Source organism: Panulirus ornatus, chromosome 21, assembly GCF_036320965.1.
Source record: "Panulirus ornatus isolate Po-2019 chromosome 21, ASM3632096v1, whole genome shotgun sequence".
Lineage (NCBI taxonomy): Eukaryota > Metazoa > Arthropoda > Malacostraca > Decapoda > Palinuridae > Panulirus > Panulirus ornatus.
The window spans coordinates 20,050,378-20,064,787 of record NC_092244.1 but is presented as its reverse complement, the minus strand read 5'-3'; the positions used below and the strand labels follow the sequence as shown (position 1 = coordinate 20,064,787).

Genomic DNA, 14,410 nt, shown 5'->3' with positions numbered 1-14,410 from the left:
ATATATATATATATATATATATATATATATATATTTTCTTTTTCATTATATTTTGTTGCTGCCTCCTGCGTTAGCGAGGTAGCACAAGAAAACTTAGGAAACAATGGCCCAACCCACCTACACACACACACATATATACATACCTATACATTTCAATGTATACATACATATACATACAAAGACATATATATACACATGTACATATTCATATATGCTACCTACATCCATTCCCACCGCCACCCCACTACACATGGAAATGGCACCCGCCTCCCCCAGCGTGCGCGCAAGGTAGTGCTAGATAAAGACAACAAAGGCCACATATGTTCACACTCAGTCACTTGCTGTCATGTGTAATGCACTGAAACCACAGCTACCTCTACACATCCAGGCCCCATGAAACTTTCCATGTTTTACACCAGATGCTTCACATGCCCTGGTTCAATCCATTGACAGCATGTTGACCCTGGTGTACCACATCATTCAAATGCACTCTATTCCTTGCATGCCTTTCACCCTCCTGCATCTTCAGGCCCCAATCGATCAAAATCTTTTTCACTCCATCCTTCCACCTCCAATTTGGTCTCCCACTTCTCATTCCCTCCACCTCTGACATATATATCCTCTTTGTCAACCTTTCCTCATTCATTCTCTCCATATGACCAAACCATTTCAATACACCCTCTTCTGCTCTCTCAACCACACTCTTTTCATTAGCCTTTCATTACTTACTCAATCAAAACACCTCAAACCACATACTGCCCTCAAACATCTCATTTCCAACACATCCACCCTCCTCCGCACAACCCTATCTATAGCCCAAGCCTCGCAACCATATAACACTATTGGAGCCACTAATCCTTCAAAAATACCCATTTTTGCTCTCTGAAATAACGTTCTCCCCTTCCACACAATCTTCAATACTCCCAGAACCTTCGCCCCCTGCCCCACTCTGTGACTCACTTCCACTTCCATGGTTCCATCCACTGCTAAATCTACTCCCAGATATCTAAAACACTTCACTTTCTCCAGTTTTTCTCCTTCCAAACTTACCTCCCAATTGACTTGTCCCTCAACCCTACTGTACCTAATAACCTTGCTCTTATTCACATTTACTCTCAGCTTTCTTCTTTCACACACTTTACCATACTCATTCACCAGTTTCTGCAGTCTCTCACCCGAATCAGCCACCAGCGCTGTATCATCAGCGAACAAGTGACTCACTTTCCAAGCCCTCTCATCCACAACAGACTGCATGCTTGCCCCTCTTTCCAAAACTCTTGCATTCATCTCCCTAACAACCCCATCCATAAACAAATTAAACAACCAAGGAGACATCACGCACCCCTGCCATAAACTGACATTTACTGGGAACCAATCACTTTCCTCTCTTTCTAATCGTACACATGCCTTACATCCTCGATAAAAACTTTTCACTGCTTCTAGCAACTTGCCTCCAATGCCATATACTCTTAATACCTTCCACAGAGCATCTCTATAAACTCTATATGCCTTCTCCAGATCCATAAATGCTACATACAAATACATTTGCTTTTCTCACATACATTCTTTAAAGCAAACACCTGATCCACACATCCTCCACCACTTCTGAGACCACAATGCTCTTCCCTAATCTGATGTTCTGTACATGCCTTCATCCTCTCAATCAATACCCTCTCATATAATTTCCCAAGAACACTCGACAAACTTATACCTCTGTAATTTGAACACTCACCTTTATCCCCTTTGCCTTTGTACAATGGCACTATGTATGCATTCCACCAATCCTCAGGCACTTCACCATAAGCCATAAATACATTGAATATCCTCATCAACCAGTCAAAAACACAGTCATCTGCTTTTTTAATAAATTCCACTGCAATACCATCCAAGCCCGCCGCCTTGCTGGCTTTCATCTTCCGCAAAGCTTTTGCTACCTCTTTTCTGTTTACCAAATCATTCTCCCTGACCCCTCTCACTTCTCACAACACCTCGACCAAAACACCCTATATCTGACACTCTATCATCTAACACATTCAACAAACCTTCAAAATACTCACTCCTCCTTCTCAAATTGCCACTACTTGTTATTACCTCCCTATTAGCCCACTTCACCAATATTCCCATTTGTTCTCTTAAGCACTTTATTTACCTCCTTCCAAAACATCTTTTTTTTATCATTATCATATTATTATACTCTGTCGCTGTCTCTCGCATTAGCAAGGTAGCGCAAGGAAACAGATGAAAGAACGGCCCAACCCATCCACATACACATGTATATACATACACGTCCACACATGCACATATAAATACCTATACATTTCAACATAAACATATATATACATACACAGAAATATACATATATAGACATGAACATAATTCAATACTTGCTGTCTTTATTCATTCCTGTCGCCATTCCACCACACATGAAAGGACAACACCCTACCCCTGCATGCACACTAGGTAGTGCTAGAAAAAGACAACAAAGGCCACATTCGTTCGCACTCAGTATCTAGCTGTCATGTATAATGCACCGAAACCACAGATCCCTTTCCACATCCAGGCCCTACAAAACTTTCCATGGTTTACCCCAAACGCTTCACATGCCCTGGTTCAATCCATTGACAGCATGTCGACCTCGGTACACCAAATCGTTCCAATTCACTCTAATCCTTGCACGCCTTTCACCCTCCTGCATGTTCAGGCCCCAATCACTCAAAATCTTTTTCACTCCATCTTTCCAGCTCCAATTTGGTCTCCCACTTCTCCCTGTTCCCTCCACCTCTGACACATACATCCTCTTGGTCAATCTTTCCTCACTCATTCTCTCCATGTGACCAAACCATTTCTCTCTCTCAACCACACTCTTTTTATTACCACACATCTCTCTTACCCTTACATTACTTACTCGATCAAACCACCTCACACCATATATTGTCATCTAACATCTCATTTCCAACATATCCACCCTCCTCCGCACAACTCTATCCATAGCCCAAGCCTCATAACCATATAACACTGTTGGAACCACTATTCCTTCATACATACTCATTTTTGCTTTCCGAGATAATGTTCTCGACTTCCACACATTCTTCAATGCTCCCAGAACTTTCGCCCCCTCCCCCACCCTATGATTCACTTCTGCTTCCATGGTTCCATCCGCTGCCAAATCTACTCCCAGATATCTAAAACACTTCACTTCCTCCAGTTTTTTCCATTCAAACTTACCTCCCAGTGGATTTGTCCCTCAACCCAACTGTACCAAATAACCTTGCTCTTATTCACCCTTACTTTCAGCTTTCTTCTTTCACACACTTTACCAAACTCATTCACCTGCTTCTGCAGTTTCTCACACGAATCAGCCACCAGCACTGTATCATCAGCAAACAACAACTGACCCGCTTCCCAAGCTCTCTCATCCACAACAGACTGCATACTTGCCTCTCTTTCCAAAACTCTTGCATTCACCTCCCTAACAACCCCATCCATAAGCAAATTAAACAACCATGGAGATATCACACACCCCTGCCGCAAACCTACATTCACTGAGAACCAATCACTTTCCTCTCTTCCTACATGTACACATGCCTTACATCCTCAATAAAAACTTTTCACTGCTTCTAACAACTTTCCTCCCACACCATATATTCTTAATACCTTCCACAGAGCATCTCTATCAACTCTATCACATGCCTTCTCCAGATCCATAGTTGCTACATACAAATCCATTTGCTTTTCTAAGTATTTCTCACATACATTCTTCAAAGCAAACACCTGATCCACACATCCTCTACTACTTCTGAAACCACACTACTCTTCCCCAATCTGATGCTCTGCACATGCCTTCACCCTCTCAATCAATACCCTCCCATATAATTTACCAGGAATACTGAACATACTTTTTTTTTTTTTTTTTATACTTTGTCGCTGTCTCCCGCGTTTGCGAGGTAGCGCAAGGAAACAGACGAAAGAAATGGCCCAACCCCCCCCCATACACATGTATATACATACGTCCACACACGCAAATATACATACCTACACAGCTTTCCATGGTTTACCCCAGACGCTTCACATGCCTTGATTCAATCCACTGACAGCACGTCAACCCCGGTATACCACATCGCTCCAATTCACTCTATTCCTTGCCCTCCTTTCACCCTCCTGCATGTTCAGGCCCCGATCACACAAAATCTTTTTCACTCCATCTTTCCACCTCCAATTTGGTCTCCCTCTTCTCCTCGTTCCCTCCACCTCCGACACAAATATCCTCTTGGTCAATCTTTCCTCACTCATTCTCTCCATGTGCCCAAACCACTTCAAAACACCCTCTTCTGCTCTCTCAACCACGCTCTTTTTATTTCCACACATCTCTCTTACCCTTACGTTACTCACTCGATCAAACCACCTCACACCACACACTGTCCTCAAACATCTCATTTCCAGCACATCCATCCTCCTGCGCACAACTCTATCCATAGCCCACGCCTCGCAACCATACACCATTGTTGGAACCACTATTCCTTCAAACATACCCATTTTTGCTTTCCGAGATAATGTTCTCGACTTCCACACATTCTTCAAGGCCCCCAGAATTTTCGCCCCCTCCCCCACCCTATGATCCACTTCCGCTTCCATGGTTCCATCCGCTGCCAGATCCACTCCCAGATATCTAAAACACTTCACTTCCTCCAGTTTTTCTCCATTCAAACTCACCTCCCAATTGACTTGACCCTCAACCCTACTGTACCTAATAACCTTGCTCTTATTCACATTTACTCTTAACTTTCTTCTTCCACACACTTTACCAAACTCAGTCACCAGCTTCTGCAGTTTCTCACATGAATCAGCCACCAGCGCTGTATCATCAGCGAACAACAACTGACTCACTTCCCAAGCTCTCTCATCCCCAACAAACTTCATACTTGCCCCTCTTTCCAAAACTCTTGCATTTACCTCCCTAACAACCCCATCCATAAACAAATTGAACAACCATGGAGACATCACACACCCCTGCCGCAAACCTACATTCACTGAGAACCAATCACTTTCCTCTCTTCCTACACGTACACATGCCTTACATCCTCGATAAAAACTTTTCACTGCTTCTAACAACTTTCCTCCCACACCATATATTCTTAATACCTTCCACAGAGCATCTCTATCAACTCTATCATATGCCTTCTCCAGATCCATAAATGCTACATACAAATCCATTTGCTTTTCTAAGTATTTCTCACATACATTCTTCAAAGCAAACACCTGATCCACACATCCTCTACCACTTCTGAAACCACACTGCTCTTCCCCAATCTGATGCTCTGTACATGCCTTCACCCTCTCAATCAATACCCTCCCATATAATTTACCAGGAATACTCAACATACTTATACCCCTGTAATTTGAACACTCACTTTTATCCCCTTTTCCTTTGTACAATGGCATTATGTGAGCATTCCGCCAACCCTCAGGCACCTCACCATGAGTCATAAATACATTAAATAACCTTACCATCCAGTCAACAATACAGTCACCCCCCTTTTTTAATAAATTCCACTGCAATACCATCCAAACCCACTGCCTTGCCGGCTTTCATCTTGCGCAAAGCTTTTACTACCTCTTCTCTGTTTACCAAATCATTTTCCCTAACCCTCTCACTTTGCACACCACCTTGACCAAAACACCCTATGTCTGCCACTCTATCATCAAACACATTCAACAAACTTCAAAATACTCACTCCATCTTCTCACATCACCACTACTTGTTATCACCTCCCCATTTAGCCGCCTTCACTGATGTTCCCGTTAGTTCCCTTGTCTTACGCACTTTATTTACCTCCTTCCAGAACATCTTTTTATTCTCCCTAAAATTTAGTGATACTCTCTCACCCCAACTCTCATTTGTCCTCACTTTCACCTCTTCCACCTTTCTCTTGACCTCCTGCCTCCTTCTTTTATACATCTCCCAGTCATTTTCACTATTTCCCAGCAAAACTCATCCAAATGCCTCTCTCTTCTCTTTCATTAAAAATCTTACTTCTTCATCCCACCACTCACTACCCTTTCTAATCTGCCCACCCCCCACGCTTCTCATGCAACAAACATCTTTTGCACAAGCCATCATTGCTTCCTTAAATACTTCCCATTTGTCCCCCACTCCCCTTACGTCCTTTGCTCTCACCTTTTTCCATTCTGCACTCAGTCTCTCAAGGTACTTCCTCACACAAGTCTTCTTCGCAAGCTCACTTACTCTCTTCACCCCAACATTCTCTCTTCTTTTCTGAAAACCCATACAAATCTTCACCTTCGCCTCCACAAGATAATGATCAGACATCCCTCCCGTTGCACCTCTCAGCACTTTAACATCCAAAAGTCTCTCTTTCACGTGCCTATCAATTAACACATAATCCAATAATGCTCTGTGGCCATCTCTCCCACTTACATATGTATACTTATGTACATCCCTCTTTTTAAACAAGGTATTCCCAATCACCAGTCCTTTTTCACCACACAAATCTACAAGCTCTTCACCATTTCCATGTACAACACTGAACACCCCATGTACACCAAGTATTCCATCAACTGCCACATTACTCACCTTTACATTCAAATCACCCATCACCATAACCCAGTCTCGTGCATCAAAACTACTAACACACTCACTCAGCTGCTCCCAAAACACTTGCCTCTCATGATATTTCTTCTCATGCCCATATCTCTACCTATATCAATCTAGAGTTTACTTTCTTACACTCCATCATATACTCCTACCATTTCTGTTTCAGGAGTAGTGCTACTCCTTCCCTTGCTCTTGTCCTCTCACCAACCCCTGACTTTACTCCCAAGACATTCCCAAACCACTTTTCCCCTTTACCTTTAAGCTTCGTTTCACTCAGAGCCAAAACATCCAGGTTCCTTTCCTCAAACATCCTACCTATCTCTCCTTTTTTCTCATCTTTGCTACACACACTTAGACACTTCAATCTGAGTCTTCGAGGAGGATGAGCACTCTCCGCATGACTCCTTCTGTTTCCCCTTTTGGAAAGTTAAAATACAAGGAGGAGAAGGTTTATAGCCCCTCGCTCCCGTCCTCTTTAGTCACCTTCTACAACACGTGAGGAATGCGTGGGAAGTATTCTTTCTCCCCTATCCCCAGGGGGGATCTTCTTATTCTCCCTAATATTTAATGACACTCTCTCAACCCAACTCTCATTTGCCCTCTTTTTCACCTCTTGCACCTTTCTCTTGACCTCCTGCCTCTTTCTTTTATACATCTCCCACTCATTTGCACTGTTTTCCTGCAAAAATTGTCCAAATGCCTCTCTCTTTCCTTTCACTAATAATCTTACTTCTTCATCCAACCACTCACTACCCTGTTTAATCTGCCTACCTCCAATGCTTCTCATGTCACAAGCATCTTTTGCGCAAGCCATCATTGCTTCCCTAAATACATCCCATTCCTCCCCCACTCCCCTTATGTCTTTTGCTCTCATCCTTTTCCATTCTGCACTTAGTCTCTCCTGGCACTTCCTCACACAAGTCCCTTTCCCAAGCTCACTTACTCTCACCACTCTCTTTACCTCAACATTCTCTCTTCTTTATATATATGTATATATTCATCTATTTATTATTATTCATTATACTTTGTTGCTGTCTCCCACGTTAGCGAGGTAGCATAAGGAAACCGACGATAGAATGGCCCAACCCACCCACATACACATGCATATACATACACGTCGACACATGCACATATACATATCCATACATTTCAACATATACATATATATACTAACCAAAACATTTACACAATAGACACATGTACATAATTCATACTTGCTGCCTTTACTTGTTCCCATCGTGATCCCGCCATACATGAAATGACAACCCCCTTCCACGCCCGCGCATGAGGTAGCGCTAGGAAAAGACAACAAAGGCCACATTTGTTCCCACTCAGTCTCTAGCTGTCACGTATAATGCACAGAAACTACAGCTCCCTTTCCACATCCAGGCCCCACAAAACTTTCCATGGTTTACCCCAGATGCTTCACATGCCCTGGTTGAATCCATTGACAGCATATCAACCCCCGTATACCACATCATTCCAATTCACTCTATTCCTTGCACGCCTTCACCCTCCTGCATGTTCAGGCCCTGATCGCTCAAAATCTTTTTCACTCCATCCTTCCATCTCCAATTTGGTATCCCACTTCTGACACATATATCCACTTTGTCAATCTTTCCTCACTCATTCTCTCCATGCGACCAAACCATTTCAAAACACCCTCTCCTGCCCTCTCAACCACACTCTCTTTATTACCACACATATCTCTTACCATTTCATTACTTACTCGATCAAACCACCTCACACCGCATATTGTCATCAAACATCTCATTTCTAGCACATCCACTCCTCCGCACAACCCTATCTATAGTCCACGCCTCGGAGGCATATAACATTGTTGGAACCACTATTCCTTCAAACATACCCATTTTTGCTTTACAAGATAATGTTCTCACCTTCCGCACATTTTTCAACGCTCCCAGATCTTCTGCCCCCTCCCCCACCCTGTGACTCACTTCTGCTTCCATGGTTCCATCCACTGCCAAATCCACTCCCAGATATCTAAAACACTTTACTTCCTCCAGTTTTTCTCCATTCAAATTTACCTCCAAATGACTTGTCCCTCAACCCTACTGTGCCTAATAACCTTGCTCTATTTACTCTAAGCTTTCTTCTTTCACACACTTTACCAAACTCAGTCACCTGCTTCTGCAGTTTCTCATCTGAATCAGCCACCAGCACTGTATCATCAGTGAACAACAACTGACTCATTTCCCATGCCCTCTCATCCACAACAGACTGCATACTTGCCCCTCTCTCCAAAACTCTTGCATTCACTTCCCTAACAACCCCATCCATAAAAAAATTAAGTAACCATGGAGACATCACGCACGCTTACCACAAACCAACATTCACTGAGAACCAATCACTTTCCTCTCTTCCTACTTGTACACATACCTTACATCCTTGATAAAAACTTTTCACTACTTCTAGCAACTTGCCTCTCACACCATATATTCTTAACACCTTTCACAGAGCATCTCTATCAACTCTTATCATATGCCTTCTCCAGATTCATAAATGCTAAATACAAATCTATTTGTTTTTCTAAGTATTTCTCAAATACATTCTTTAAAGCAAACACCAGATCCACACATCCTCTATCACTTCTGAAAGCACACTGCTCTTCCCCAATCTAATGGTCTGTACATGCCTTCACCCTCGCAATCAATACCCTCCCATAAAATTTCCCAGGAATACTCAACAAACTTATACCTCTGTAATTTGAACACTCACCTTTATCCCCTCTGCCTCTGTACAATGGCACTATGCATGCACTCTGCCAATCCTCAAGCACTTCACCATAAGCCATTTATTATATTATTATTTATTATACTTTGTCGCTGTCTCCCGCGTTTGCGAGGTAGCGCAAGGAAACAGACGAAAGAAATGGCCCAACCCCCCCCCATACACATGTATATACATACGTCCACACACGCAAATATACATACCTACACAGCTTTCCATGGTTTACCCCAGACGCTTCACATGCCTTGCTTCAATCCACTGACAGCACGTCAACCCCGGTATACCACATCGCTCCAATTCACTCTATTCCTTGCCCTCCTTTCACCCTCCTGCATGTTCAGGCCCCGATCACACAAAATCTTTTTCACTCCATCTTTCCACCTCCAATTTGGTCTCCCTCTTCTCCTTGTTCCCTCCACCTCCGACACATATATCCTCTTGGTCAATCTTTCCTCACTCATCCTCTCCATGTGCCCAAACCACTTCAAAACACCCTCTTCTGCTCTCTCAACCACGCTCTTTTTATTTCCACACATCTCTCTTACCCTTACGTTACTCACTCGATCAAACCACCTCACACCACACATTGTCCTCAAACATCTCATTTCCAGCACATCCATCCTCCTGCGCACAACTCTATCCATAGCCCACGCCTCGCAACCATACAACATTGTTGGAACCACTATTCCTTCAAACATACCCATTTTTGCTTTCCGAGATAATGTTCTCGACTTCCACACATTCTTCAAGGTCCCCAGGATTTTCGCCCCCTCCCCCACCCTATGATCCACTTCCGCTTCCATGGTTCCATCCGCTGCCAGATCCACTCCCAGATATCTAAAACACTTCACTTCCTCCAGTTTCTCTCCATTTAAACTCACCTCCCAATTGACTTGACCCTGAACCCTACTGTACCTAATAACCTTGCTCTTATTCACATTTACTCTTAACTTTCTTCTTCCACACACTTTTCCAAACTCAGTCACCAGCTTCTGCAGTTTCTTACATGAATCAGCCACCAGCGCTGTATCATCAGCGAACAACAACTGACTCACTTCCCAAGCTCTCTCATCCCAACATACTTCATACTTGCCCCTCTTTCCAAAACTCTTGCATTCACCTCCCTAACAACCCCATCCATAAACAAATTAAACAACCATGGAGACATCACACACCCCTGCCGCAAACCTACATTCACTGAGAACCAATCACTTTCCTCTCTTCCTACACGTACACATGCCTTACATCCTCGATAAAAACTTTTCACTGCTTCTAACAACTTTCCTCCCACACCATATATTCTTAATACCTTCCACAGAGCATCTCTATCAACTCTATCATATGCTTTCTCCAGATCCATAAATGCTACATACAAATCCATTTGCTTTTCTAAGTATTTCTCACATACATTCTTCAAAGCAAACACCTGATCCACACATCCTCTACCACTTCTGAAACCACACTGCTCTTCCCCAATCTGATGCTCTGTACATGCCTTCACCCTCTCAATCAATACCCTCCCATATAATTTACCAGGAATACTCAACAAACTTATACCTCTGTAATTTGAGCACTCACTCTTATCCCCTCTGCCTTTGTACAATGGCACTATGCACGCATTCCGCCAATCCTCAGGCACCTCACCATGAGTCAAACATACATTAAATAGCCTTACCAACCAGTCAACAATACAGTCACCCCCTTTTTTAACAAATTCCACTGCAATACCATCCAAACCTGCTGCCTTGCCGGCTTTCATCTTCCGCAAAGCTTTCACTACCTCTTCTCTGTTTACCAAATCATTTTCCCTAACCCTCTCACTTTGCACACCACCTCGACCAAAACACCCTATATCTGCCACTCTATCATCAAACACATTCAACAAACCTTCAAAATACTCACTCCATCTCCTTCTCACATCACCACTACTTGTTATCACCTCCCCATTTGCGCCCTTCACTGAAGTTCCCATTTGCTCCCTTGTCTTACGCACTTTATTTACCTCCTTCCAGAACATCTTTTTATTCTCCCTAAAATTTAATGATACTCTCTCACCCCAACTCTCATTTGCCCTTTTTTTCACCTCTAGCACCTTTCTCTTGACCTCCTGTCTCTTTCTTTTATACATCTCCCACTCAATTTCATTTTTTCCCTGCAAAAATCGTCCAAATGCCTCTCTCTTCTCTTTCACTAATACTCTTACTTCTTCATCCCACCACTCACTACCCTTTCTAATCAACCCACCTCCCACTCTTCTCATGCCACAAGCATCTTTTGCGCAATCCATCACTGATTCCCTAAATACATCCCATTCCTCCCCCACTCCCCTTACTTCCATTGCTCTCACCTTTTTCCATTCTGTACTCAGTCTCTCCTGGTACTTCCTCACACAGGTCTCCTTCTCAAGCTCACTTACTCTCACCACCCTCTTCACCCCAACATTCACTCTTCTTTTCTGAAAACCCATACAAATCTTCACCTTAGCCTCCACAAGATGATCTGACATCCCTCCAGTTGCACCTCTCAGCACATTAACATCCAAAAGTCTCTCTTTCGCACGCCTGTCAATTAACACATAATCCAATAACGCTCTCTGGCCATCTCTCCTACTTACATAAGTATACTTATGTATATCTCGCTTTTTAAACCATAAGCCATACATACATTAAATATCCTTACCATTCAGTCAACAACACAGTCACCCCCTTTGTTAATAAATTCCACTGTGTGTGTGTGTGTGTGTGTGTGTATATGTCGTTCATCTGTTTTCTGCTGCCACCTCGTTGATGTGGGAAACAGGAATCAAGTATACTAAAAAAAAAATGTTAAATTGCCAAAAAGCTACAAAATATGCTGTCTCGTAAGGAGAACCATCTTTTTCTTCTCTATGTAAAAGAAAATGCACCAAAACAAAGCCAGATATAGTACAACTACAAACCAATGATCACCAATCTTGGTACATCCAATGCCAGAGATACACTGAAAATGCTACTGCACTAGAATTTTGATTGTCGGTTTGACTAATTGGAAGTTGAAGGAATCATGGTGCCTCCAACTGAAGAGGTTACTCAGGTTGATGAAGGAGGGAATGAGCAGCCAGGGATGGAAAGTGTAATTTTCTAAAGTTCTGTAAAAGTATCAATAAAACATTAAAATGAAGCACAGTACTTACTCTATATGCATCTTCCCACATATCCACACTACGATACATGTTAACTGCAGCTTTCCAATCTCCAGCAGCAATGTAGTGCTTCTCTGCATCATGATAGTTACTTTCCTGCTCTAACTGTCCAGCTAAATGAAGATGTGTTGACTGTACCAAATCTGAGTGATACTCCTTTACCAATCGCATCATCTGCAGGTGATGTTAACAAACCTTAATAAAAAAACTACACATTATTTTTCATAAGATGATTCTGCTAGCTTCCTAAAGAAACTTCAATTTCATTATCAAGTTATGTGTGAAATCAATATCAAAATCAGGACAACAAAAATCTAGAAATATCAGAGGAAACTGAAGTTAAATTATCCCTCTTATTGGAATATACAGAAAAAAAATTTCAACAAAAACTTGAGACAATTCATACAGAATTATCAATTCTGGCTTCCTTGGAAAAAATCCATCACTCTATTCACAATAATATTATTGCTAAAATTTTTAATGAACACTAATAAATTCACTAAAATATCAAATTTACAGAATAAAGGACAAAGTTTTGAAAAAAAGTAACTTACAAGAATAATTCATGAGTTCTGACAAGTTACCTACATGGCAATGTGGTACTGTACATAACAACTTACCTGGTGGATAAAAATAATCAAACCTCAAAGGTCCATCTAGCTTAGATAATAGTGATTCAGTTATCATTCAACTTTCACCCCATTTAATGAAAACGGATTTACAGCTTCAGTAAGCACAGTTAATGATTAATTAGCTTACATCATGTATTCTAAATGGCTTAAAGTCTTATTTCTAAGGAATCTTAAAAGCTCATATGTTTACCAAGATAACAGAGAATTCATTCTGAACAGATCACTTCTATGAGAGGTTTGTCTGGGTAATGGGAGGTCATACAGGACTATGGAGAGGTGGAGAAAGAACTGTTCCTTCATAAACTCCACAATAGAGTTTAAGTACACACTAAATAATAAATGTATATAAAGATGGAGTACAGATAGAGGCAAATGGTAAATTGAAGAGGAAAGCTCTTGAAGCAGCTCTGACTCCACAGTATACAGAGTGCATGGAATGCTTTTCAATGCTCTTATCTAGCTTCCACAATGTATATACAGCGTGTGTGGTAGTAATAGTTAATGGCTTCATATACATGTGGGAATGCAACAAGGATACATGGTTGGTTATTTAGTCATTTCAGTCACATTAATGTATAGGATCAATTATCATCCCAGGGGAAGGGGAGGAGGAATTCTACCTCCATATACCCTATATGTTGCAGAAGGTGACTCAAAGGGAAAGGAGCAGGGGGCTGGACATCCCCCCCCCACCTCCCACAACCACACACACACACCCTCTCCTGTATTTCAATTTCTGAAAGAAGGTACAGAAATAGGAGCAAAGCAGGGAGTGCTAATCCTCCTCAAAGGCTCAGGCTGGGGTTTCTAAATATGTGTGGATGTAAACAAGATGAGAAGAGAGGAGGGACAGTATGTTTGAGGAAAGAAACCTGCATGTTCTGGCTCTGAGTGAAACAAAGCCCAAGGTCAAAGGGGAAGAATGGTTTGGAAATGTCATGGAATAATGTCAGGGGTTGGTGAGTGGACAAGAGCTAAGGAAGGAGGAGCATATCTCCTGAAGCAGGAATTGTAGGAGTGTGTGAAAGAGTGTAAGGAAGTAAATCTTAGACTGATGTGGGTAAAAATGAAAGGAAATGGTGAGAGATGAGTGATTATTGGTGCTTATGCATTTGGCTACAAGAGGAAAGATCATGAGAGACAAGTGTTTTGGGAGCAGTGGAATGAGTGTGTCAGCAGTATTAGTTTTTTATTATACTTAATCGCCGTATCCTGCATTAGAGAGGTAGTGCA

The 14,410-nt window shown here is 42.1% G+C and overlaps 1 protein-coding gene across 1 annotated transcript in view; it reads right to left on the bottom strand.

Annotated features, from left to right (window-relative positions):
- The window catches only part of Oseg2 (intraflagellar transport protein Oseg2), a 560,852-nt gene that overhangs the window by 170,072 nt on the left and 376,370 nt on the right, over positions 1–14,410 (bottom strand). The window contains exon 20 of the mRNA XM_071675913.1: positions 12,537–12,719. Within this exon, the coding sequence (XP_071532014.1) occupies positions 12,537–12,719 (183 nt within the window). The remainder of the gene's footprint in view (positions 1–12,536; positions 12,720–14,410) is intronic.